General features: G+C 42.6%; 2 protein-coding genes across 3 annotated transcripts; one reads left to right on the top strand and one right to left on the bottom strand.

Moving 5' to 3' along the window:
- Nucleotides 1-714: 714 nt before the first annotated feature.
- On the bottom strand, nt 715-8,165 carry MRPL22 (mitochondrial ribosomal protein L22). The gene is made up of 7 exons (XM_032703061.1): nt 8,119-8,165; nt 7,550-7,595; nt 5,719-5,854; nt 4,499-4,564; nt 3,901-3,978; nt 3,001-3,070; nt 715-1,799 (listed from the first exon to the last, which is right to left on the bottom strand). Exons 1-7 carry the CDS (start codon nt 8,144-8,146, stop codon nt 1,588-1,590), a joined length of 636 nt encoding a protein of 211 aa, XP_032558952.1. The 5' UTR covers nt 8,147-8,165; the 3' UTR covers nt 715-1,587.
- Nucleotides 8,166-8,221: 56 nt separating this feature from the next.
- GEMIN5 (gem nuclear organelle associated protein 5) lies at nt 8,222-25,402 on the top strand. 2 transcript variants are annotated; one of them, XM_032703177.1, is made up of 28 exons: nt 8,222-8,444; nt 8,624-8,778; nt 9,290-9,471; nt 9,975-10,126; nt 10,352-10,480; nt 10,675-10,807; nt 11,239-11,398; nt 12,022-12,234; nt 12,946-13,031; nt 13,521-13,615; nt 14,305-14,441; nt 15,543-15,616; nt 15,997-16,178; nt 16,284-16,423; nt 16,818-16,989; nt 17,215-17,442; nt 17,950-18,063; nt 18,459-18,587; nt 19,180-19,272; nt 19,572-19,709; nt 20,078-20,225; nt 20,348-20,467; nt 20,706-20,916; nt 21,488-21,745; nt 22,394-22,556; nt 23,174-23,747; nt 24,178-24,274; nt 24,794-25,402. In XM_032703177.1, exons 1-28 carry the CDS (start codon nt 8,264-8,266, stop codon nt 24,947-24,949), a joined length of 4,620 nt encoding a protein of 1,539 aa, XP_032559068.1. In that variant the 5' UTR covers nt 8,222-8,263; the 3' UTR covers nt 24,950-25,402. The 2 variants fall into 2 exon arrangements, with proteins under 2 accessions (XP_032559068.1, XP_032559067.1); XM_032703176.1 differs by having other exon boundaries at nt 8,257-8,444; nt 10,349-10,480.
- The last annotated feature ends 163 nt before the right edge of the window (nt 25,403-25,565 follow it).

Raw genomic sequence — 25,565 nt, forward strand, 5'->3', positions numbered from 1 at the left:
CAAAAAGATTAAATGACTCAACTTTGCTACAACTTGTAAGAGATTCAGTATGACAGAAGAGTTTAAGGGCAGCTGGCAGAGCAAAGCACAGCTGTTTATCACAGTACAACAGAAACAGTTCTTCAAACACATATCAGGGACTGCAGAGATAGAGAGTTTTATCAGAACACACCTTTCAGACAAGTTACTAAATCGTGGCTTTAACAGCAAGTAATGTGTCTGAACGTGCACTGCAGAAATCCAGACTGCAAACAGGCACCCATTAACAGGACTGAGCTCTGCATGGACTTCTTGTGTAACTTCATCACCCCCAATACTCTTTTAACATCATGAGAACCTTTCTTTGGTAGCCAAAAGAAACACCTGTATGCCACCTTCATTAGGACAATAAAGATAATTTGTTTCCTTACAGAAGCTGCTCTCAGCCATCATTCAAGTACTGATCAAAGTAAACACATGTAAGAAAGGCTACCACGGGCTGGTGTGGTAAAAAGACCCAGATGAGGTATACAATCTATCTCCCATACTGATGTTCCCAGAATGGAAAAGTCTAAATGTCAGCTATTTGCATGAACAAGCAATTGCTCGTTCTCTTTTTATGGTGATGTTCATGAACTCTGGCCATCTAAAGTTAAAAATTTGACTGAGTGAAATGAGATTCCCCCTACTGACCTCAGTCTTTTTCTCTTCGAAGAAATAATGATAAAAATGGGATTGTTTTCATAGAACTGAAAGCCTGATTTGTATATGCAACAAGCCATTTCATATTATGTCCACAGAGTGTTACTTTCCCCGACATTACAAAGGCAATTTGTTTCCAGACAGTGCAGAACAATTAGTTCACTCTTCAACAAAACAAGGTTTTCTCCATATTGTGCCTATTACCCACATTGAGTTTCCACAGAAAGCAGCCTGAACTCCATGCACATATCAGACTATTAATGCCAAGGGCAGAATCCAGAACAGAGTTTCAACACCCTGTAAGTTTTTGCTGCCACTTCCTCTCTGACAAACTAAACACTGCCACCTACTGACTGCCAAAACCTGAACTTCAAGGGATTGGCTTTTTATTCCCCACTCCCAAGACACATTGCCCAAGAGGTACAATAATAGCTGTAAGGAAGGTATTACATTCCAGATAAACCATAAATCGATGTCTGTATTCTTAAATATTATTGTTGCTTTTTTTTGTTCCAATGCTGTAGCTACTTTAAGAAATTTTAGTACTTTTAGTCCAAGTCTGATCTTGCCATTTGACTGTCAAGCACATATTTTTACCACCAAAGCCCCCACCATACATAACAGAGACACCTGTGTGAACTTCAGGTCATTACAAGTTTTATAACAGCATTGTATGTTCTAGATTTGATAGTCCAGGGTCGAGTTTGAATGCTGTGGTCCAAATTACATCTGCTGCTCCAAGATTTTTCCATGCCTATGGCTTGACAAATAAGAAAAAACCCTATGGTCATTCTCACATCATCCAGCTCCAGCAGTATCAAAGATATAACTAAAGCATTATTTTAATTATTCCTTTATACAATTACACTGTCAAACAAGAGATACATATACAGTCACAACAGTGTGTCAGAGCGTATGAACAAGGGTTCTGTTTCGCAGCTGCTGCACATATTCTTTTGCCTGGTCAAAGCCAGTCCTTGGTGGCTCTGGAGGGGGAGGAGGACCTTCCATCAGCTTCACAAAGTAGTGGCACCTGTTGATTTTCATGAAGGCAAACATGCCCTTGGCATGGTAACGAATGTGCTTCACGTAGCGGCCTCTGCCCGTCAGGGACTCGGCTGAAGGAGAAAGGAGAGAAAGACTGTTGAGTTGAGGATGAACTGCCACACACCTGCAACAGAAACACCTGTCTTGCCAGTGTGTGTTTCGTGGCTGCTTCTGGAAAGTTAATTCTACTCAGGATTCTCTCCCCCATCTTTCTTCTGTTACATTCAGCAGATCAGTGATACAGAGGGATCCGTGAGCTGAATTAACACTCCTCAGGAGCACAAAAAAGGTGAATTTAGAAAGCATGCACACAAGATAAATATGTAGGAAAGGGCAAATCCAAAGGAAGCTAGACTGAACACTTACTAAATTATATAGCTCTTCTGAAGGTGATATTAATATCACTGCTTTTCAGTAGTTTGCCTCATGAATTCCTGTAGAAGTCTTAGACTTCATTTTCTCCCCTTATTGCATATATCACAGGTATTTTCATTATCTACACACCCAGTCCTGCACTAGCAGCTGAACCTTCTTATGGCAGAGGCCTGGAATGCTCCAAAGAATTCTAATCAAATTGCTCTACAGTCCAGGTGACTTTAAGCTTATAAGGTCTGTTTAGTAAAATTCACGCCACATTAGACAAAATGGGAAGTAATATCTTTGGGCCTAAAAACACCTACAAGTAAACATTTCTCTAACATTTTTCTGGGCTAAAAAGTGCTGTAGGTATTCCAGGCTCATCCTGTAAACAACTACATCTTTTTATTAAGAAGTTTTCTGTCAATACTCATTTACTTGTACACAACTTCCGACAGAAGTTTAATTCTGATCCTGCAAATCTAGCTGTACCAGCCACAGACAAAGCCTCCAGCATCTCTGTTCACTGGCAACATTAAAAAGTAGTAACGGTTTGCTTTCATATTCATGTCAAGCATCTTCCTCTTCAGGACCTTCTGTTCATATAAGGAGCAGAAATTCCACTCTCAGATGAATGCATCTTAAAAATGATGCATCTGGCAGACGCCAGAACACCACCAGTCAGGCACCACCTGCAACAAAGTGATGGCTAAAGGCTCAAAAAGCACTACTAACTTCAGCTGTGTTGCAAGCACGTGCCTTTCATGTTTTGGTAAAGATAAGTTCAGCAGAAACTGCCCTCTATTCATTTCTGCTGATTTGAAGCCAGAAAAACTTACTAAGGATAAAACTTTTTCATAGGGCAGGATAGGGTAGGATGACATTTTCCTGCACTAAATTAAAAAAAAAATGTACCTATATGTAAATTCGATTTGAATTCCACGTTGTGCTTTCTTACGGCCAAGTCCTGTGCTTCCAACAGAACCTGTAACAAAAGGAAAAGAAATGGAAATACTTGAGTAGGAATTCAAGCAATGCTATTTCTTATCTCTAGATAACATGGAAGAAATTGAAAGTTTAAGTCAGTTATAGAAAAAGTATTTTATAGAGATAAAAATTGTTAAAAGACAAGCATCTTTTACATAAGGATGTTCCTTGCATACAGACTGAAAAAGCCTCAGGACAATTTTATTACATTTTTGGGGAGGAAAGGGAGTGGAAATGATGATTCCCATCAGCATTTGTCAGCCTTCCATCTACGGACCTTTGTCTAACTAGACATCAGAGTAGAAACAAATTCTAAGGTGGGTAAAATGAACTTGGGTCATGCAACATTTTCAGCTCATACAGGGCACATCTTTGCCATTATTAAGCCAGAAATCAATGCTTCAGCCAAGAAAATGAGTAATTTGAGAATCCTAACAACTACAGTGTAACAAAAGCCTTTGTGCCTTTACAGGCCTTTCCTTTCTAATATCCTTCACCTCTTAAAGAGCCAAAGTACACAAATGTAACAGCCATTAGAGACCAGGATTCTGCATCATTTACCAGGAACTTAACACCAAGCACTGTTGCAGAGGGCACCCACATGTAATTTATCATCATGACAAATGAACACAGCCAGCACAAGTGACCCAAACATATTTATAAGTCACAATATGACATGACTGTAACAAAAATATGTTGTTTGAATGTGTTCCCAACAGGCTTACTCGAAACATAAGACCCCACAGAAACATCTCCAAACTTCAGGTGACAGGTATTGATTTTAAAATTTTCTTGAAACTAGAAGTGTTAAAGAATACTACTACATACCTCTCTGATCACCTTTGCTCCCTTTTTGTCACTAAATTCCAGCTGAGCAAGAGCCTGATCAATGGTCATTCCTTTTATCTGCAATCAAAGCGTTAAAATTAACTCCAACAATTACAACTATTTCCCTTCTCTTATTCAGAAGATATTACTTGACTTACATTGCCATTATGAAAACCAAAAATACTTTAGTTTCCTTAATTATCACTTCTTCAATATCTTACACACAGAAAGTCTGAGCTAAATATTGAATAAATCTTGACAAAACATTAAATTATTTTTTTCCTTAAAGAAAAAACCAGTCCATTACTATCTTTCAAAATTCTTCTTGCCATCTACCACAAGGCAGAAATCAACATGGAAATTCTTCTACAGTGCATAATCTGTGCATGATCCTGGGTACACCTGAGAGAGCACACTGGGATAAAGCAGCTAAAGCAAACCACAAACAGCTGCTCCCTGTCCAGACCCAGGCTCATCCCAAGGACTCAGTATTGAAGAGGTTGATTAGACTGTGGCCAAATGAGGCTGTTAAGGCAAATACAGCAATCAATCAAATTTTGCATTCTAACAAACATAGCACAAAGTACTCTTTGCTTACCAGTTTTGCCAGATACCACATCTTATCTTTGCTGTATTTTATGTCTCTCCGACAGTGATATATTACCTGGGTGCAAAAAACAAAAGTTACCAGAATCAGTAATTTTGCTGTGAAAATAAGAATGGACCATCCATGCCTGCTCCACAATTTTCTTACTAAGAATAAAATAAGTATGGCTCTCCCTACTATACCATGAGCACACTGGATCAGGCACAGCTTTGAGATTGGAAACTTTGATATTTGAAAGTATTAAAAAAAAGTTGTTGGCACGTAGAAAAGTCTAATGCAATTTTATGACAATTTGTTCATAAATAGAAGCCCCTGAAAAGGATAATCAGAAGATTTCTCATCATCTTTTCCTCTCATCCTCCCCACCTTTAGAAGCAAAGACTGACGTGCCCATTCAGTCTTAAAAATACTATTCTGCTGTCGAGTCAACTTACTGGGAGAGCAACTAAACAATATTAGCAGAGTGAACTTAATTACCACTTCAGAAGTGAAGAGGCTTTCAAGTTTGATTGGCATGAAGAGCTGCCTCCACAGACCCATTCAACATTATTACTGACAGGGACCAACAGTAGCTAGCAGCATTTAACATCAATACAAATTTGAAAGCGGTGGCATTCTTTATAAACAGGTAAAAAACTGATTTAATAAGCGAGCCAGTCGATAGCTGCATTTTCACCCACATTGCATCAGTCAGCACAGACCACACCAGGGATTTCTACATCCTATGGCTTAATGGTCACAGGGGCAATCAATAAATACTCATGGCCCACAAAAGTACATGCCCAAAAAATCTCTTTTCTTCTGAGATGCAAACACTTCACTTTGCTGAGCAGTGTGTCTAACAGAGGCCGCAACACGTCAATTCCCAACGGAGAAAAATCACAAAAATGGAATTCAAAAATATCAGTTCTTGACAGTGAGTAAATACTGAAGAGCTAACCTAAAAATCCTCCCAAGTTGAGCTGTAGTGAAAGCAGCACTAATTCGTCCTTTTAGTTATCAAATACACAATATTCTCTTCCTATGCAACTTCAGAGCCTTGCTTCCGTTTGCATTTACCTGCAACTTCCCAGTTACAAAAATAATACACTGAAATAATGAACAAATAAGCTATAAAACTAGTGCCTTGTACAGTCACCCAGAGGCAGTGACAATCTGCTCAGAAATTGCTAACCACACCCAGGTAAGGACATTCCCAGGTGCATCCTTACAGCTGGTCTGCGGGGTTCTCCAGGCAGCTGTGGAGGGTAAACAATCCTGTTCTTTTTCTCCCACTTCCCAGTCTTCTGCAGAGATGTGCTTGTGTGGATGCATGACAGAGGGAAAAGGCTACAGGACGGCAGCCACCTGCAAGACAAGACCACAGCCTCAGCTGCTGAACACAACAGTTCTTTTTCCCTGCCCAGTTTAGCTGGAAAATTGTGAACCTGCCTGTGTTGATAACGAGAATCGACACATTTTCCTACTCATAAAATCAAACTATTACAGTGTATTACAGTTTATGTTGGAAGGGCTTTTTAATTCAACAAGAAACCCCAGCCTTCCCAAAGCAAACCATGAACCATCAGTGACATTGGTACAGCACAAGACTCCACATTTAGTGCTCCTGAATCATCCCACAAAGGCACAGTCACCTCTGTTTATATCTTTTCCAAGACCTACCAATACTTATCTAACTCTTACCGACAACATTTTAAGCAATAAAAATTTCTAGTTTTTCAAGGGGTTGAGTATCTCAAAGCATTTAGAAATTTATAAACATTCTGAAATCTGAAAGGAGAGGTGTTCTGAACTATTTCCAAAATGCAATCAAGTCAATATAAGACAAGCTGACAGCAAAAAAAATCAGTCTTCAGTCAGTCTGCTCACCTCGGAACCTGAAAAACCAAGCTACATTTTGCCCCCCTGCTGCCTAAATAAAGCAGCACTGGGCAGCCACTCCCAACTGCAAGTTAAAGACCAAATCCTGTGAATTTTACTAAGCCTCGAACAGCTTCATGTGGGTGGTCAAACTGTGCAAAGCATCTTAAAAATAACTGGCAAACAAAACATGCTGATTAGTTTCAATTAGATACATTGTACACCTCTAAGTTTTGGTTTATTTGATTAATACCTAAAAATGTCACTGAACAAGGCAACAAGTCATCAGCATCAGTCAGAATATCATGGATTAGTACAGGACAATCTTTGACAAGCACAGGAATATCATTTTAACAAATTGAGCAGGAATGAACTAAGCATTCCCTTCCTGGCCTCAGAGAGCACGTTAATATATCTGACAACTTAAGGAATGTCATATTCCCTCTATCTTAAAGTAATCCAGCCTCATGTGAAGAGCAAAACTATCCTAACTTTAGGAAGAGGACACAAACACAGTGCAAGTAAGAGAAAACTGCGACAAACAACAAACAAAATACATTATATAAGCATGAGGGGAACAGGACGGAAAGAAGCTGAAGGAATGCTAGAAGGAACCATCCATAAGCAACAAGTGGGACACACAAACAAGAACTGAGTAAAATAATGAGCAGGTAACTCTGTCCAACAGCAAGGAAGCAAAGTAAGAGCAACATAAACCTATTTCTTCTTCCTCTGGTGACACAGGCCTCTACAATTTACCTACATAGGCTCTAGCAGAGACCAAAGCTCTGCACTTGGAGGATCCACACCAGCCTTCCCTCTGAAGTCAGGGATACAGCAGTACCAGTGCTCCCACAGCACAGCCTGTGATCCCTCTAGACTGAGAGGGAAATTCAGCAACTACAGAAAAGCAGTGGCTGGGGACAGCACAGGGGGGAGCAATGGGTACATTGTTACTGTGACCTGCACCACAAGGTCAGAGGAAATCTGGAAGACACCTCTGTCATGGCACAACATCTCAGTACGTGGAAAGACACCACAGGGGCAGAGAGTGACCTGTTCCCACAGCTCCGGGGCAGGGGGGAAAGGCAGAGAAAGGACAGAGCCCCAGGTACCCCCCGGGAAGGGCTGCCCCTGTCCCACTGCCCGGGGATGGCAGGGGGGCAGCAGAACCACACTCACCTCTCCGGCCGCGCCCAGCTGAGCAGACCCCGTGCCCAGGAACCGCCTGAAAGGGGGTAGCAGAGAGCGAGGAATAAACACAACCATGGAATCACAGAATGGCTGGGTTGGAAGAGACCTTGAAGATCTCCTTGTTCAAATCAGAGACACCTCCCACCATCCCAGGTTGCTCCAAGCCCCGTCCAACCTGGCCTTGGACACTTCCAGGGATGGGGCAACCACAGCTTCTCTGGGCAACCTGTGCCAGGGCCTCACCACCCTCACAGGGACGACTTTTTTCCTAATATCCTATCTAAACCTACTCTCTGTCAGTGTGAAGCCATTCCCCCTCGTCCTGTCACTACGTGTCCTTGTAAACAGTCTCTCCCCATCTTCCCCGCCCGCTCCTTCTGGCACTCCTTGGAAGGCCACAACCAGGTCGCCCCGAAGCTTCTCTTCTCCAGGTTGAACAACCCCAACTCCCTCAGCCTTTCCTCACGGGAGATGCTCCACCTCTCTGACCACCTCGGTGCCCTCCTCTGAGGTGAGAGCCCCCCCCAGCAGCGCCGCGTCCCCCGGCAGCGCCTCACCCGCGCCCAGAGCCCAGCGCGCCGCCATCTTCCCGGCCGCGCTTTGCGGCAGCGCGCCGGGCGGGGACACAGAGGCGCGGGGTTTGCGACAGTTTGCGACGACGCTCGGCGGCAGCGCCCGGGGCACGTGGGGGGAACGGGGGCGATGGCGGCGGAGACGGGAACGGGAGCAGGGACAGGGATGGGGGTGAGGGCGCTGCCCGCCTCTCCCAACTGGTACAGCAGCCGCTGCAGCGACGCCAGCAGCGACGGCCGCCTCTTCGGCTTCGCGGCGCGGCACCGCGTCTGCCTGCTGGATGTCGGAGCCGCCGCCCCCACGTTTTACGGTACCGTCACAGCCCTCCCTGGCCCCCCGCGTTGTACAGAGAGGGACCGGGATCCGCCGGGGGAAGCGGCGGGAGCCCCGGGGGAGGTGTGGGGCGGATTGGGGGTGGGGGGTATAGGGAGACGCCGTGCGCTCCCGGGGATCCGGGATTTGAATCAGGGTCTGTCGCTGTCGGTGCAGGGGAGCTCGTCGGGCACACGGACAGGATCTCCGGGTTCGCGTTCTGCCACTGCCCCGGGCAGAGCGGCCTCTGCGCCAGCAGCTCCGACGACGGGAGCGTCAAGATCTGGGATGCGGCGTCGCTGTCGCCGGTGCTGGAGTACAGCCGGCACCAGGTGGGAGCGGGAGCCACCGGGAGCGGGGGGCGAAGGGACTCACGGGGGGATGCGGTGATTTAGGGCTCGCACACAAAGCAGGGTGAGGCTGCCTCACCCAATGGTGAATTTCAAAGCCTCTGGCCGGGTTTTAGTTCTGCCCTGGAGCCTCGTTGCATCACCTCAATGAGCTGTTGGTTGCCATCAGAGCCGCAATAAAACAATGTGCTCGCGGTCTGCCACTTAACCCAGCTCACTTAAAATGATCTCAGCACGTTACTGTTCCCCATGGGGCAGACTAAAGGTACGTTTGAACATTTTCTGTGACTCAGGACACCAGATCAGCATCTGCATCCATTTAAAGCCCAACAGACCTGAGACACATTGGAACAAACCGAACTGATGCTAGAAAGTGTTCACAGATTGTTTTCTGAACTGGTGCTGGGGAGTGCTTACTGTTTATTTTCTGCCCTTTATTCTGCGTTAGACAGTGGTGGAACAGCTCTAAGAGTGTTCAATCCTCTTTCCTCAGAACCCAATCTCTGCGTTGCACTGGTCACCTCTTGTGAAGGATCTCATTGTGTCTGGTGATGAAAAAGGTGTCATTGTTTGCTACTGGTACAACAGAAGTGACAGCCAGCAGTTCTTCCCAGAGCCTCGCACAGTTTTTTGCCTCACTTGTTCCCCTCATCAGGAAAACCTGGTGGCCATCGGGTAAATATTTGCTATGGTTTGTTTTCCCCTATTCTCCTGAAAGAACCTTATTGGGAATTTTTTGCTACATGGCTGTAGGGTTAATTTTGAGAGGGTTTGGTGGCTGTTCTTCTAGTGTACAAGTTAGAAATAACATTTAGATGTGGTAAACCTGCAAGACACAGAAATCCATAACAGTGGAATTGTCCAGGTTCAATTTGCATTTTTGAGGTTTCTTAAAACTGTTATTTTTAATTAAACTTGACTGAAAGCTGCATTAGTAATGGATTGTTGTCATTCTTGCAGCCAAGTATACTGGTTGCCCTTCTTGAAAAGGCAGCTGCAAGCATCCCACTGCCATACTGGAGCTCCCATTACCATTAGGCTGCCAGTCCCATTGCTGCTAGGATTTGGCTTCTCTGTCTATAATATGATAGTGATCCTGGAAAGAGCTTGGAAATCACTTAGAAATTATCCCACAAGCATCCAAGAATCTCTTCATTAATTTAGATCTCTGCTTTCAGCTACAAGGACGGCATGGTGGTTGTCATTGATATCAGCAGGAAGAGAGAAGTCCTGCATCGGCTGAGGGGCCACGAGGATGAAATACATTGTCTGGCCTGGTGCCCTGTGCCTGGTGAAGAAAGGTTACCTGCTTGGCAAGATGAGGTCCAGGGTATGTAGAAGTGATTAATAGTTTGTGAAGCAATTTTTATTTCATGTAAATGTCTATTTCTAGAGAATTGAATTCTTTATAGAAGGTTGGTAAGTAGCTAAGCAAAGGCAACTGATAAGTTCAGTACAGTGTGTTCTGATAGAAATCAGTCTATTTTTCAGCTAATTTTTTTTTAAAGCTTTGAATTTCAAAGTGTAATAACATGACTTCAATGGTGTTCAGCAGTTCCTTCAGAGGAAGGCAGAGTTCCAAACGGGGAGCTGACACAGGACACAACCACAAAGAAGGGCTGTTACCTGGCTTCGGGAAGCAAAGATCAGACCATACGAATATGGAGCTGTACCAGAGGCAGGAGTAAGTAGGATTAATAATATGAGATAAACAGTGACAGTGTGGTGGAAGAGCTGTTCTCTAACTGCAGCCTTTGTCTGCTAATCTGATGGTTTAAAGCATGGGCAGTGTACTTAAAGCTGCAGATTCACAGGGCTACTCTTTCTGTCAGGGAATTCTGATGTGCAAGGTCTGGATGATCCCTCTTGGTTCCACAGGTGTGCTGACTCTGAAGTTGCCCCCCACCAAAAGAAGAGGTGGAGCTGTTGATCCCGCTGTTAAGGAGCGCATTTGGCTCACTGTTCACTGGCCTCCTGGTCGTGCCACAGAAATTGTGTCCAGTGGTTTTGGGTGAGTAGAGCACTCAGCAGCCTGGGGACCATCAGCAGCTGCAGATTCATTTGTTGATACTTAAGGAAGTGCTGGATAGAAAACACACTCCTTTCCTCTTTATGTCCCAGTATAACAGGAGAGAAGATAGGCCAAGAGTAAAAATGGGACTTCAGGCTTCTAGAAAACTGTTTGTCCCATAATTTCTCCCACAATCTAACTGAATGTTGACTGCTAATGGTACAAGTTGTGTTTTTGCCCATCTAGTGGGGAGAGATGACCTGTCAGTTTTCAGGGTGCTGTTTGTGTGCAGCTCTGTACAGGCAGGTGCAGTGGATGTGTGTTGAGCTGTATTAGTCTTGTACTTGCAGAACGTGCACAGGTAGTGGAGTCTGTATATGGCCTATGTTGTTCTTTTGAAGTGAAAAATTAAATAAATTTAAATTTTGCAGAGGAGAACTGCTTCTTTGGAATTTGAACCAACCTGGAAAACGCAAGTGGACTCTTCTGGGATCTTCAGAAGGACAAAACCACTCCCGAATTGTGTTCAATCTCAGCTCTGTGAAGCAGCAAGACAAAGAGCTCCTTTTTTCCATTTCAATGGACAGGGATGTAAGAACCATTTTAAAATTAACATAAAAATGCCTGCAGTGTACAGTTTGACTGAGTGAGGCTAAGCCTTTTAGGGCCACAATATTTCTTTTTAAGTGGGTTTATCCCAGCATTTTGTAACATTATTGCTTAAGATTTGCTCTGAGCACAGGTTGTGTATTTTTTTGTTAGCTTATAAGCTCAAGATCTTACCCTGGTGAATTGTTATGACATTCTGGACTTCAATGGTAAGAATTTAATAAAGAGTACTTACCACTTCTTTTTCCTGTTTCACTTTTAAAAGGTCTGGTTTTCCTTCGTAAAATCATTTAATTGTATAAACTAAAGCATCTGGGTTTTATTTTTTTTTTTAAATCATTGGCCTTTTACAGGCAGCAGAGTGCCTCCTATTTTGAAACTTGAAGAGGGCCATAGTATTAAAATATATTCATTATGTCCATTTCATTACAGTCTTGCAACTATTGCAGCCCTGTCAGTGACATGTAATCCTCTGGGTGCAGATCACATACTGTCAGGCCTTGAATTTGACCTTTTAATTCTTCATCTCACAACATGCTTTGTTTTTCCTTGTCATATCAGTCACTCTATGTTTAACTATTCCGTGTTCCTTAACTATTCTTCAGGTGAAGTGCTGGGACCTGTCAACTCTGGATTGCAGCTGGACCATGCCCTCACTTGGAGGCTTTGTCTATAGTCTTGCCTTCTCCCCTGTGGACACAGGCTGTCTTGCCATCGGGGTTGGAGACAGCATGATCCGGGTGTGGAATACTTTGTCCGTGAACAATGTTTACGATGTTAAAACCTTCTGGCAAAGCATAAAGTCCAAGGTCACGGCAGTAAGTGTGCTTTGGATTCCTTTTTATTTTTCTCTTATCTCTTCTCCTCTTTTCACTCCACTTTTTTCAAGTGTGTTTTTTTTCTCTCTTTCACTCTGAAGAAGGTTTTTCCCAACAAAAGGTAGACAAAGCCAAGTTGTTAATTTTGTACTCGATTCTTTCAGTATACAAGACATTTTAGGGTCTGCCAACGAATTTTTAGACCTATTTACAACCTTGGTACCCTCACTACATCTGGTGAAAATCAGCTGAAGTCCAGCTGGCTGTTACATTACTTTTTACTTTTATCCTCCTTTGTGATCCTTCCTTGTTACATCCATGGTTGCCCTTGCTCTGCTAGGAAGTTTGACACATACAAAAACCAACACAACCAACACAGATGTCTTCAGTTTAGGTTAACCAGGAGCTGGCCAGAAGCTACAGTCTGGTAAAATAGCTGGCAGAAGTAAAATCATATTTTTCATTTTTGTTTTGCAGTGTAGGTGTCAAATAGCATTTTAATGATTTGTAGTCCATTTTATCTTAGCCCACTATACCTGGTAAGGGGAGAGCCTTCGATGCTCAGAGCAGAGTGATCAGATCCAGTGGCTGTAGTTGGAAGGGTGGGTGTAAGGCATAGTCCTTGCTCAGCAGTTTCAATGTTTTCCTTTTATTTATTATTGAACTGTCTTGGCTTATGTCCTTATATGTTTCTCTGTATTTTTCTTGCAGTTATCCTGGCATCCAACTAAGGAAGGCTCTTTGGCTTTTGGAACAGATGATGGAAAAGTTGGCATATTTGACACCTTCTCCAGCAGGTAAAAAAGTAGCTTTCAAATTCATTAGTGTCAGATCCTGCTGATGTGTTACCACACGTGGGTGGTGTGGTCTTTCCTCAGGAATATCTTTGCTGCTGGACAAGAGTAGGGCTAAATTAAAACTATTCAAACAGCTAGATTTTCGGTGCATTTTTTCATCTCCATTATGTTTGATGGCTTCTAAGGTCAACTTGCCTTAAGGTAAACTTAAAATTGCATGACCAGAGATCACCTGTGGAAGGACATGAGTTGGGGAAGACTTTAGCCAGAAAGACAATTTTGGGGAAGGAGAAGCATCGTGCAGGGAAAGCTCACCAGGACAGTTTGTAGTAGTGTCCTAGAGCAGATGTTGAAGAAAGCTTGGTTGTGCCATGGCTTTAGTATGTTAAAGCACCTGGTGTCTGGAAATATGTTGCTTTGATTTTATTTTTTTTTAATTTCTGTTTGCTGAAACCTGACTGGCCCTGCTTCCTTATCTTTCTTTCCCAGTGCTAAGAACAAGCCACCTCAGATCTCCAGTACTTACCACAAGAAGACTGTGTATGCATTAGCCTGGGGGCCTCCAACTCCTCCTCTGACTTCTGGTGAGTTTTCCAATGCCTTGTGACAAAGTAGAACATCCATGCAGAGCTCAGAGATGCCATAAAGCTGGGATGCCCTCCCTTCTTAGGAGAAGGAGCCTCATTTGCTTGGTAGCAATCCTTTGTAGCAGCTAAGAATGCATTCTGCTTGAGGAATTGTTAATAATTTTTGCAATTGTTAATAATTTTTGTTAGTAATATTTTGCTAAAAATTTTTGCAAACTATTCTAGTTTTTGAATTCTAGTGTCCTCAGGAAATAGGTAGGAGGATTGTACCACACCTTTGGGCTTGTCTGTCAGGGTGTTACAGCCCAGTAATTCCACACAGGCTTCTTGCAGTGACTGCATCAGATCAAATACAGGTTCCTCAGCTCCAGAAGTGTGTTTCTGCCATTTGAGCTGAACAGAACTGCTCCATTAGCTCTTCTTACACAACTTGAATTTTTTTTTTTAGGACCAAACTTTAAAGGGCATTTTAATACTTGCAGTGATTGTGCTCTGAGAGATCTCTTGGTAGAAATGAAAGGTCCTTTCAGAGGATTGTGTTGAGAATTTCCTGCTGCTGTACTACAGGCAATTGAAACATGCATAGAGCCTTTTGAAATAATGCTTTGATTTACAGTGGGAGTGATTACTTCTGCCAAGTCTGATGAAGAACAAAGTATATTTAGCTTTTTTTCTTTGTTGGATAGGAGAAGAAAGTGAACAACCCTCTGTAACTTTATATAGTTGTGCTGGAGACGGTATTGTTTTTCAACACAATCCCTGGAATCTTAATGGAGAAGCAAATGACATCAACAAAGTCATCCGAGACACTAATTCAATCAAAGTGAGTATGAATTTGAGGGGGTTTTATGAATTCACAGTAACCATGCCATAGTTTCTGTGGCCTCGTAGTTGCAAGCTTCTGACTTGGCCTTCCTGATATATCTGTAACAAAGAGTTTGAAGCCCTCAGTCTCCACAGGTGAACTTCAGAGACACTCACTGACTCAAACTATTTGAACAGTTTATGTAGTTGCCTCCGGAAAGAGTTGTTTTATTTTTCCCCCAGTGTCAACATGGCACATCTGTTTGGTTTTAAAGCTGTGTGTGGCTGTTTAAAATAACACATTCATACAGAGCTTTCCAGTTTCAGTGCACTAGAAACAATATCCTGAATAAGGTCATAGCTTAGATCACATGGTGGGCACGCAGGAGTTATTTACTTCACCTCCTTTAGTTCTCTTGTAGCAAAAATGTACTCTTTTCTTTTTTAAATAAATTATTCACTAAAGGCCATCCCGATTTTGCAGGAAGCTGTTTCCATTTACACTGTAGCCAGTGCAGAGTGGTTGCTGATAACTGTGTATCTCCTTAAGTGTGATCAGTCATTTCTTAGTTGAAAATATGAATAAGTGAAGTGGGTTAGATCTTCAGTTCCTTTAAGTCACCGTGTCAGCTGAAGTCAGTCTAATGGTATTGATTTATATCAGCTGGATTTTGGCTTCTTCTTTGAGTGAAGACTCACTGGGTGTTAAGAGACTAATGTCACAGGCATTGAAATGATCATATTTAGGCATCTAAATTGTAAGTAGCTTTTGTCTGAATTAGAAAGAATAGAAATAATTACAAGTAAACTTCGGTTGCTTTTGAAATATGTTAAAATTTGCTTGCTCATCTGGGGCTCTGCAAGGAGCATAAGAAGAGCAAACATCAAGATCCTACTGGAATCCAGACAAACTTCCTTTGAGATGTTTCACTGAACTGATAAAAGTAATCGTTGGTTCTTGCATAAGTTCATTCAGTCTTTCTTAATTGCTCAAGATTATGGCACTGCTATGAAAGCAGTGGAGCCTTTCGTGAGATTAATTGCACCTCTGTCCAGTTGTGAGTCTTGCTCTGACAGAGATTTAAGAGGTTTTGGCAATAGCTGTGTCTTCTTTCTACAGCACAAACTGCCTGCACGTACAGAGATCAGCTGGAAACCAGATGGCAAACTCCTGGCTCTTGGCAATGAGGATGGGTACGTTTCGCTTGTAGGTTAAGTGTGATGTCTGTGCTGATCTTCACTGGAGTCACTGGTGAAGCAGAAGTACTTCTTGTTGCCCTGCTTTGTCTCTTGTTCTTTCCCTGCTGATGTATTTGAGTTATGATAATATAGCATTCCTTGTTACTTGTTTTAGCTGCTCTTGTCATGGAGGATCCTCATTATCACATGCAGTTATTTTTCAAGGATCCACTCATGGTTGAAATGCACTTTTGCTGATGTATGAAACAAGGATTTGAGTTGAATCCAGAAAGCACAAACTCAGTTACTGTAATTATGTTCTATAATTCTGCTCATGCAAGACAACCATTTTCACCAAATACTGGAATTTTTACCCTGTTGTTCTTATATTTCAGCTCAATTGAAATATTTCAGGCCCCAAACTTGAAGTTGCTCTGCACTATCCAGCAGCATCACAAGCTGATTAATGCCATTCGTTGGCACCATGAGCATGGGAACCAGCCAGAGCTGAGTTACTTGATAGCTTCAGGCTCAATCAATGCCACCATTTATGTGCATAATCTGAAGAGCGTTGTAGGTAACAGTTTGCAGATTATATTTCAAGTTTTGGCATCTTTTTTTGGTTTAGTTCTGGTTTGTCCTGCTGGCCATACTTGAACCTTTTCTTTTTTTTTTCTTTCAGAGAGCACTTCAGAAAGTCCTTTGACAATAACAGAGCCTTTTCGAACTCTGGCTGGGCACACAGCTAAAATAACAAGTCTTTCTTGGAGCCCCCACCATGAGGGAAGATTGGTATCTGCTTGCTATGATGGCACTGCACAGGTATTGTCCACAGCCTCTCAGAAGTGTTGCTAAACAGCAAAGCTTGAGATAAACTACTGAAGTACTGCAAATTTACCCTTGGTAACCATCTCCTGATTCTGGTTACCTGATACGCACCTGTCTCTATGTTTTTGCAACTTGTAAAATGATTTCTAAGTCCAGTCATTATTGTTTTCATATTAACACTTTGGAATCTTTAAAAAAGAAAGGTGTTATGCAACTGTATCAATGCAAACAAAGCAAGCCCTGAATTTTCTCCGTTTGTGTGTTGGTGTCTGAGATACCCCTTCAAAAACCCAAGAGAGAAGTTCCTACAAGTGCAAATCATGAGAAGATACAGAGTATTAGGGGAAGAACAGAGTTTCTGAGTAACTGGGTTTCTTTCTTGTTGAAGGTATGGGATGTTATGAAGGAAGAGCCACTTTGCAACTACCGAGGGCACCAGGGCCGCCTGCTGAGTGTCCAGTGGTCACCAGTGGATTCAGATTGTGTTTATACAGGAGCAGATGATTTTTCTGTTCACAAATGGCACATCTCAAAGCAGGAGCACACACGGCCCCCTCAGGGTAAGTATATTCAAACAAAACATCCTTTCCTGAATGCGATATTGGGAAATAGAGAGTTGCCACGTTGCAGTGGTGTAAGTTTTTATGCTGAATTCCAAATCTGCCTGCTTCCTCTTCAGGAATAAACCATGTCCAGGTTTAAATTGAGTTGTATCCTTATTTGGAAACTAAATGTTGATCTTCGGAGACAGGCAGCTAATACTCTAACATTGCAATCTTTTATAGGCAAGAAGAGTATAGAATTAGAGAAAAAAAGAAGTATGCAGCCAAAAGTCAAAGCCAAGAAGAAAAAAAAGCCTATAGGACAGAGTTCAGGCAAGCAGGATGTAAATGATGCCATGAATGGAGATGAAAGCATGAAGGAAACATTGCTGGAGGAAAATGGAGTGTTGGACCATGAAGGAGAAAAAGAAGCTCAGGAGACAGAGTTGCCTGATAAAGTCTCTGTGACTGGTAATAATTAAATCATCTTAGTTCAATGGTTCCCAGAGTGTTCAGCCCTCAGAGCACCACCAACTTTAATTTTCATGCAGATTTTCTCATTATATGGTTTTATTGAAATTGTCCACTTGAAGGAAATATGCTTCTGGAATGCGTTTCATAATTTTCTAGACTAGTTTGGGACTAATTGTCTTTAAATAAGAAGATTCTGGCCTCATGAACAGAGTTACTGTGTTTGGCTTGAAACAATGTGATTTTTTGATCAGTGTTGCCTTCTGGCAATAAATCTTATCATACTGGTGGACCTTCATTAGTGTCTGTTGACATCTTATTTAGCCTTCTGACAGTTCTCTAATGTTCTCTTGATACTTCCTTTCCCTAAAAAGCTATTAAGTTCTATGGCAAAGCAAAGCTTGGTATATTTCAAAGTTAATGTAACAGATTGTGAATATGTGAATTTTTCTGCTGTGGCCTTTTCCACTCATTGGTTTTCCTTTTTCTAATCACTTAACTCCACAGTGTCCGAGGATACATCTTCATCTGCATGTGATTATTCTTCATTCAACTTGCCAAAGCCTTTTGTGGCCCAGAAAGCTGCTCCTATGAAAAAGGATCCACCTAAAGAGAAACCAAGTTAGTATGTTTTAGGGTCTTTTAACAGTCCTGCAGAGTTTCTCATTGTAGGCTTGTGTTTGGCTGCAGCTTCCCTTCCTGATGTGACCAAATAAGTGCCAGAGAAATAAGAGTGTGCTTGTTTATTTTAATTGCCCTGTTTGTCAGGTCAGTTCAGTAAGTGTTTAATGGGGGCTTAGATATTGCCTTTTAGTTGCTAGTTTTATTCCAGGCAAGATGGGCAGAAAATATGCAAAGTGATCAGTATTCAAAAGTCAGGGTTGTCATAGTAAAGATTTTTGTGGCTCTTGAGCATCTGCTTTTTGATTTCCAGTGTGAGGAAGAGGGTGCTTTGGAATATGTTGAGGAATTCTACTGTAACTGCAGCAGTGACTACAATGTGTCTGATTTTTCAGCTCCTGATGCCTCTCTGAAGAAGAAGAAGCCTCGCTCTATTCTGCCCTTCAGCACATTCATGGATCACAGATCAAAAGATGAATTGCATCAGGACTGCTTGAGGCTGGCTACATGTCTGAAAACTAAAGGTATCAGTATAAAACTAAAATGCTTAGAGGGTAGGTGCTCTCAAGTTCTCAGAATCATGTGTGTCCAGGGACTTGGCTGACAGCTGGGCATTAGTTTTTAAAAATCCTCCCCTTTATCAAAGTGTATGACTAACTGTGGTCTCTTATCTCACTACTCTTGCAGTGTTTCTGTGCTCTGTAGGCACTCAGCCAGGTTTTGAGTAAGATCCTATGTTGTGGAGACAGGGTAGAATTGTCTGTGTATGTGCAAAATGCTTTCACCTTCAAAAGTATAATGTGAGCAGAGGAAAATAAGCCATGAGGGAGATGTTTGTCTACTCACAGTATTGTTCCTTAGAGCATGCGAAGGAATGTGCTGTGTTTGATTTAGAATAAATGTTCTGTGCAAATACCATCCTTCTAATCAAACTTAAAACTAAGTGCTGAGTGTTGATCTGCAAATTATTAAATCTGCTATGCAGGAAAGGAAGTAAAAGACATAAGTATTTGCCAACAGTTGAGTGTAACTGAGTGATAGTGACTTGGCATGTTCCAGTTCCCAGTGTTGTACCAAATCTTAAATCTTTTTCTTAAATATTCTTATCTGGTTTAGATAATAATGAAGAGACCCCTGACCTTAAGGATTGCATCCACTTGGGGCTGTTCACAGACAGGGATTCTCTGCAGAAGATGATTGATGTGGAAGGTAAGTGGAATAATGAATCCATTTTGCCAGTATGTTCATTGTAACTGGTACATTCATGGAGAAAACAAATTGGAAAAAATGCTCGAGTTTTCTCTACTGTGGATGACAGTCTAGGATTAAGAATGCAGTTCTGTGTGAAAAGAAGAAAATACATATTTTTCTCAGATAGTTTTTGCACCTTTCAGATGCAAACCTGCAGTATCTTCGGCTTGCTTGATCTCACTTTTGCCAGGATATTTTACTGTGACAAATAATGCTATTGCACTCCTGCTGATAGGAGGTGTGCTTGCTTCCAACAGGAAAACATCACTTGGAGAATGGGCATCCAGAGCTCTTCCAGCAGCTCATGTTGTGGAAAGGAGACATGAAAGGTGTCCTCCAGGCAGCTGCTGAGAGGGGGGAGCTGACAGACCAGCTCGTGGCAATGTCACCCATGGGTATGTTTGCTCTTGTAACACATGAGCAGGTGAAATTGGCTGCCAAGGGTACCCTCATGCTGGTCCTTCTGGGATAGGAACTCAGGAGTTGGGTTCTTTTTAATAAGTAGCAGTCCTTACAGCTGGCTGTTGATTTAAATATGCTTTTAAGTTACTTTACTGGTAGTGAACTCCTACAGTCATGTTCAAGCCCTAGTTTTGCCCTGTTTTGCTCCCTCCTGGGAACTTGTATTAGGATGGCTAAGAAATAAGAAACTCATCTGGGGCAGAGAATAGGTACATGTTGAAGAACCAGTGATGATGTCATCCCACATGAATTCTTCCAGTTTTAACCTTTGCCTCCAATGATATTGCCTTCTCTTTTGCAGTTGGATATCAGGCCTGGGTTTGGACTGTAGAAGCCTTTGCAAAGCAGCTGTGTTTCCAGGAGCAGTATGTGAAGGCTGCCTCCCATCTCCTGTCCATCCATAAAGTGTATGAGGCCATCGAGCTCCTGAAAGTGAACAGTTTTTACAGGTTGCTGTATATTTATGTTTAGCATTTTATCTTGTTTTCTAATGGGTTAGATTTGATATTTTGTTTCACTTTTTGTACACAGTCAATTAACTTTTCTGTCTGGTTTCCCTTATGTGCATTAGGGAAGCAATTGTAATTGCTAAGGCCAGGTTGCGTCCAGAAGATCCAATTCTGAGGGATCTCTACACCAGCTGGGCAGCTCTGTTAGAAAAAGCTGGTCATTATTCCATGGCTGCCAAATGGTGAGTGTTACTGGGGAAAAGACAGAATTGGTTCCATGCCTGAAACAAAGAAAGTCCTTGGTTTTGTAGCAGTTTAAATCTTTTAACTGCTCTGGTCATCGTTTGTCTGAGGTGCTTTCTGAGCCTATCTCACTAGATTCCCTTTAATGTAGGTGGGAAAAGAAGCTACTGTGTTGCAACACAATTTTAAAATTGTATTTTAGTACTAATCAATCTGATTTGCTTTTATCTCTTTCAGTTATTTGGGGGCTTCTTCACCCTATGATGCAGTAAAAGTGTTGTCAAGAAAGGGGGATGTGACATCCCTTAAAACTGCTGCTGAGCTTGCACTGATATCTGGAGAGGAGGAGTTGTCAGCAACTTTGTCTTTGAGATGTGCACAAGACCTGCTGTTATCGAGGAACTGGGTGGGAGCTCAGGAAGTCCTTCAGCAACATAAAACTTTATTTGTGAGTCTGGTCATTTCCTTTCTGCTTTTTTTCGTGTTTTGTCTCTCCAGATTATCTTAACTTGGCACTACTTCCCATATGTTAGTAGTCCACAAGTAGTCTTTTGAGCTGGTTTTGCCTGAAAATATTTTTCTAGGAGTATATTGCAATGACCCTGTGGAAAAGCAGAGGGCCCATGGTGGGGAGGTGTGTAGACTCTCTGTGCTTGTTAGTTATATGAGAGGTTGTTGAGAAAAGAAGGATTCTTTTTTTTAAGTGTGAGAAAAGATTTAAAGGAACAAATGAGCCCAACTGTAAGTCCAGCTGCTGGAGGCTTAAACCTGAAATCTGTTTTCAAGTGGGCTGAGAAGCAGGTGAATACCTTGGCTTTTTCTGAGGTTTCCTTCTGATTTCCCATCAGAGTCTCTGTCACCATTGTTCTTTGGTAGCTGCCGTTGTCAGTCTGTCACCAGCAAACTGCTATCAGCCATGATGTTCTTAAATCATTGTACCTGCTGTGGTCAGCAAGGGATTGTTTTTCTTGTAGCAACAGCTCAGTGCTCTTTTTTTCTTTTTTTTTTCCTTTTTAAAGGGACAAAGACTTGTTTTCTGCCTCAACGAGCTGCTTTGCAGGTGCCTTAGTGAAAGAAATCCCTGTGAGCGAAAGAGCCCCGTTCCCCCCTGTTACCACAGCTGGGAGCTGAACAGAGAGGCCTCATTTTTTGACATGGTGATAGAAGTGTGGCAGAATGTGTTGGGCATGGACACCACTGAACGAGCCACATGTGCATGGGAGCAGCTGCGCCAGATTGAGCATCCTCCTTCTACCAGCAACACACCCCCAAAGCAGGTAAATGGATTTTGATCTGCACACACACACAGTAAAACCAGCCGGGTTGTGCTGTTGTACCAGACATTGCCAGGACACTGATGTCTGCACCCTGCTGCAGGATGGGTTGTAGTCTGGGAGAAAGAGACGATCATCAGCTGAGACAGCTTTGTGTAGCCACCAGGGGCTTCTGCATTTGTTTCTGTGCAGGATAAGAACTGACATTTGGTGTCATGGTGAGCACTGAGGTCACCCAGATGTGCTGGCCAGGAGTGACTGAGGTAGCTGAGTAGTCTCAGCACTGGTTCAGGGGTTTGTATTGAACTTAGGGGAGGCAGGGCTGCTTGTTGTTAAAATATCCTGGAGTTTACAAGGTCTGTCCATAGACTGTGCTCCTGCAGCTCTTCTCTCTGACCACGGTGAGTCACTGACGGTTGGCGTGCTCCCTCTTCTCATCTACTTAGTAGGACACATGCAAGCACAGCTGCTGATTTTACAGCTGTAGGGGATGTAGAAGTGCTGTATCTCCTGCATGAAGGAGACTGTAAATTGCATTGTCATTAAAATTGCTTGTGGTTAAGTCATGTGCTTCTGGGCACTTCCACAGTGGCCATAAGCTCATACTTTGCAGTAAAAACCATTAATTATGCTCTCTGGTGCTTTCTGTAGGTGCTTTTCCATATCTCCCATGACCTGGCCCTTGCAGCACTGAGCTGTCAGTCTGGTACCTGGGATGAGGCAGTGAAAAGTATTCTTGGGGCTGTGACCCGCAGTTTTGATGCTGGTAATTTCACTCTGATGCAGGAGATTTGCAGTATCATCCTTCCTGAGGGTAAGTCTCTCCTTGTGTCTCTTCTCCTGGCACTGACAGATACAGGGCTCTTCCCTGTAAGCACAGCTTTGTGTCCATTAATGTTCCTAGGCACAATAACATTTGGAAGGAGCAAGACACCCATATCTATGGAAACTTGTAGAATTTTGGTAGTGCAAGGGCCGCTGGGTGATCAAAATTCCTGCCTGTGGAAGGAAGCTCAGCTGTGTCAGCTGACATAGGAAACAGAGTGAATTCTGTTCTGTAAGGGAGATAGGGGACATTAGAAAGCTGTGTTCATCTCACAGCTACGGATCACTTCAACTTGCTCTTCCATTCATTCTCTTTAGAGTATGCAGTGGCAGTCTTTTGTGGCTCTTGATTTCATGACTGTTGTGTTGTGCAGCTTGGGACCAATGAAGTTTGCTGTAGCTGATGAGAACAGTCCCATGTTAGAACAAAGTATTGTGTACAAAGATTCCAAAGATGTATTTGCTTTCATACTTCCTGTACTGCTCTGCCAGCATCTGAGTAAATCCCTGATTTGGGTTTCCAGGGTTTCCTGGTTCATTCACCAGATCTGCTCTTTGTCTTTGGAAAGCTCTGTGAACTATTTGTAATCCTGTTTTCATTATTAGGCTGTGATGACCTGAGACACAAACTAGACAGCACAAATTCCCAGAGCATGGATGCCTGCAGAAGTTTGGAGGGCTTTGTGGCTTACAGACTGCTCTATGACCTGTGGTGGAACCCATCCAAAGACCCTCCTGGCTTGCAAAAGGCTGTGTTGGATCCTGTGCTGTGCCCCAGTGAGCAGACAGCTCTTGAGGAGAGTTACCTTTCAGGTGATTCCTCCCCTGGAGAAACGGATCAAACTCCAGCTGAGATGGATGAAAACCTCTGCAATACAACTGAAGTGCAGAAGTGTGAGACGCAGAGTGACTCAGGAACTAACTTGGTCGATTTGGTAGACGGACAGTCAAAACTGAAGGGTTGCAAAGTGCTCCTTTCAGAAGAGATGGCTGTGTTACAGAACACCCAGAGAGATATAGCAGAGGTCCAGGAGACTTTAGCAGAAATGATCCGCCAGCATCAGCAGCAGAGGAACAATCTCCAGGAAAACACAAATGGAAACACCCAGGAAAGCAACCTGGAACAGAGTTCAGAGACTGAATTAGACAAACCATGCTCTGACAGCAACCAGATGAATGGGTAAGATTCAGCACATGAATCAGTGGATTGAAAAGTGTTGCTTTTTTCAGTGTGTTTGTGCAGCAAATTGCCTCTAATCTCCAGCTGAACACCCAGGGACACTTAAACACACAACTCAGAAATCTTGCATTTTCCTGGGGCCAAACCACCATATTCCTAAACTTAGTGCAGCTGAACAGCTTCATGATACACGAAGTGTGTTGTTACAGTGAAAAAATAGGGCATCTTGAAAAGGGGAGGACAATGAAAAGGACAGGCGTGGTCTAAGAGATCTGTTTCTTTGTTGAGCAGTTGTTTGGGACTTTGGCAAGAAGGAGCTAGAACATAAAACACTTTTCCATTTATCTCTTATGCTCTGTGTACAGGAGAGAGGCTATGCAGTAACTTAAGCAAAATAGTTACTGATGGCACCTGTTTTTTTTCTTGACAGCAAAGATGAAATAAAGCAACCAATTACACTCCCTGAGCTCACAAAGCAGCTTCTCAATGCAAAGCAGAAACTAGCAGAATTCCCAGACAATTTAAAGGTAAGTTTTCAGAAGAGCCATTGTGGTTCTGAAAGGGCAGCCTCATTACAGAATCCCTTCCATGGAGGGATTGTGATCCTATGGAATTCTGAGACACAGCTGACATGTGGCATCAGGGGGGTGTTTTTCTTTCAAGCAGTTGGAAAGCGTAGCTAAAGCTCCTGCATGGGAGAACTCAATGGGATATCCTGTATGGATCTATCTCATGCATTTTAGAAGTTATTTCCTTGCTACTTACGTATGAAAAAAAAATTGATAAACAGTAAAATCAGAAATTTAAGCTATAAAATGGCCTTTATAGATCAGGAACTGTAGAAACTACTCATCATGTTTGAAAACATGTAACCATGGTGATTATGCAAGAGGGGGCAAACGGGGTTAAACGTGGAGACAATGCATCTGACTCCTGACTATCTCTGTTTCAAGGGTTCTATAAAGCAGTGTTTTTGGAGAGCTGCCTGCCTGAATATGTTGTTGAGCAATTGTAATTGACAGTCACCTCATGCTCCTTTTTTGCAGGTCTTGCCCTTCCCTGACGTGCTGGAATGCTGCCTCGTACTCCTTCACCTTGGATCCCAGTGCCCTCCTGAGCTACAGGAACAGGCTCTGGATCTCCTTAGGAAACACAGCAGTGCTAATATTTACAAAAAGGCTGTCAGGAGGTTCTTGACATGACATTCTGTCTCCCTTCTTGAGCTGCCTACAGTTACTTAACACCAAGGCTCTTCTTTCTTCAAGTGAAGGCTTGTTTTGATGGCTGTGGCTGTTACTGAAACAAAAAGTCAGGTTTATATACAGACCCACTTGTGCTCATTCACTAACAATACTTAAGGACACTGTTAGAAAATTGAAAAGCAGGAGGGTGTGGGCTTGAACTGTTATACAGGATTTTTGTATAGTCTTTTTTTACTTGTTGGAAACTGTGCTCATGAAAGCTCTTGCTATTTACACGTAAGAGAAACAGTTTTGAGCAGCTGTACAGTCTCAGCAGAGGAAGAGTAGCTGCCCTCAGGAAAATCAATGGTTTCTGTAACCTTACCATTTCTGTAACCTTAAGCCAGTATTGCTCTTAGAAGCATTGTGAGTTTATTTTTCCCTCCTTTAAATAAAGTCTTCTATCACCATGAATTGGTATTTAATCTGATGTATAGAAATCAGTATCAAGCAAGGGCAAATGCATTAAAAATAAGTCTGGGGTGGGTTCTTTTTTGTTGTTAAATGTGTGCTATGCCTTAGCATTGTGTGGTGAAGCCACCTGTACAAGGTAAAAGGGGGCAAGATCTTTTGTTTC

The sequence above is a fragment of the Chiroxiphia lanceolata genome, chromosome 15 (genome assembly GCF_009829145.1).
Source record: "Chiroxiphia lanceolata isolate bChiLan1 chromosome 15, bChiLan1.pri, whole genome shotgun sequence".
Lineage (NCBI taxonomy): Eukaryota > Metazoa > Chordata > Aves > Passeriformes > Pipridae > Chiroxiphia > Chiroxiphia lanceolata.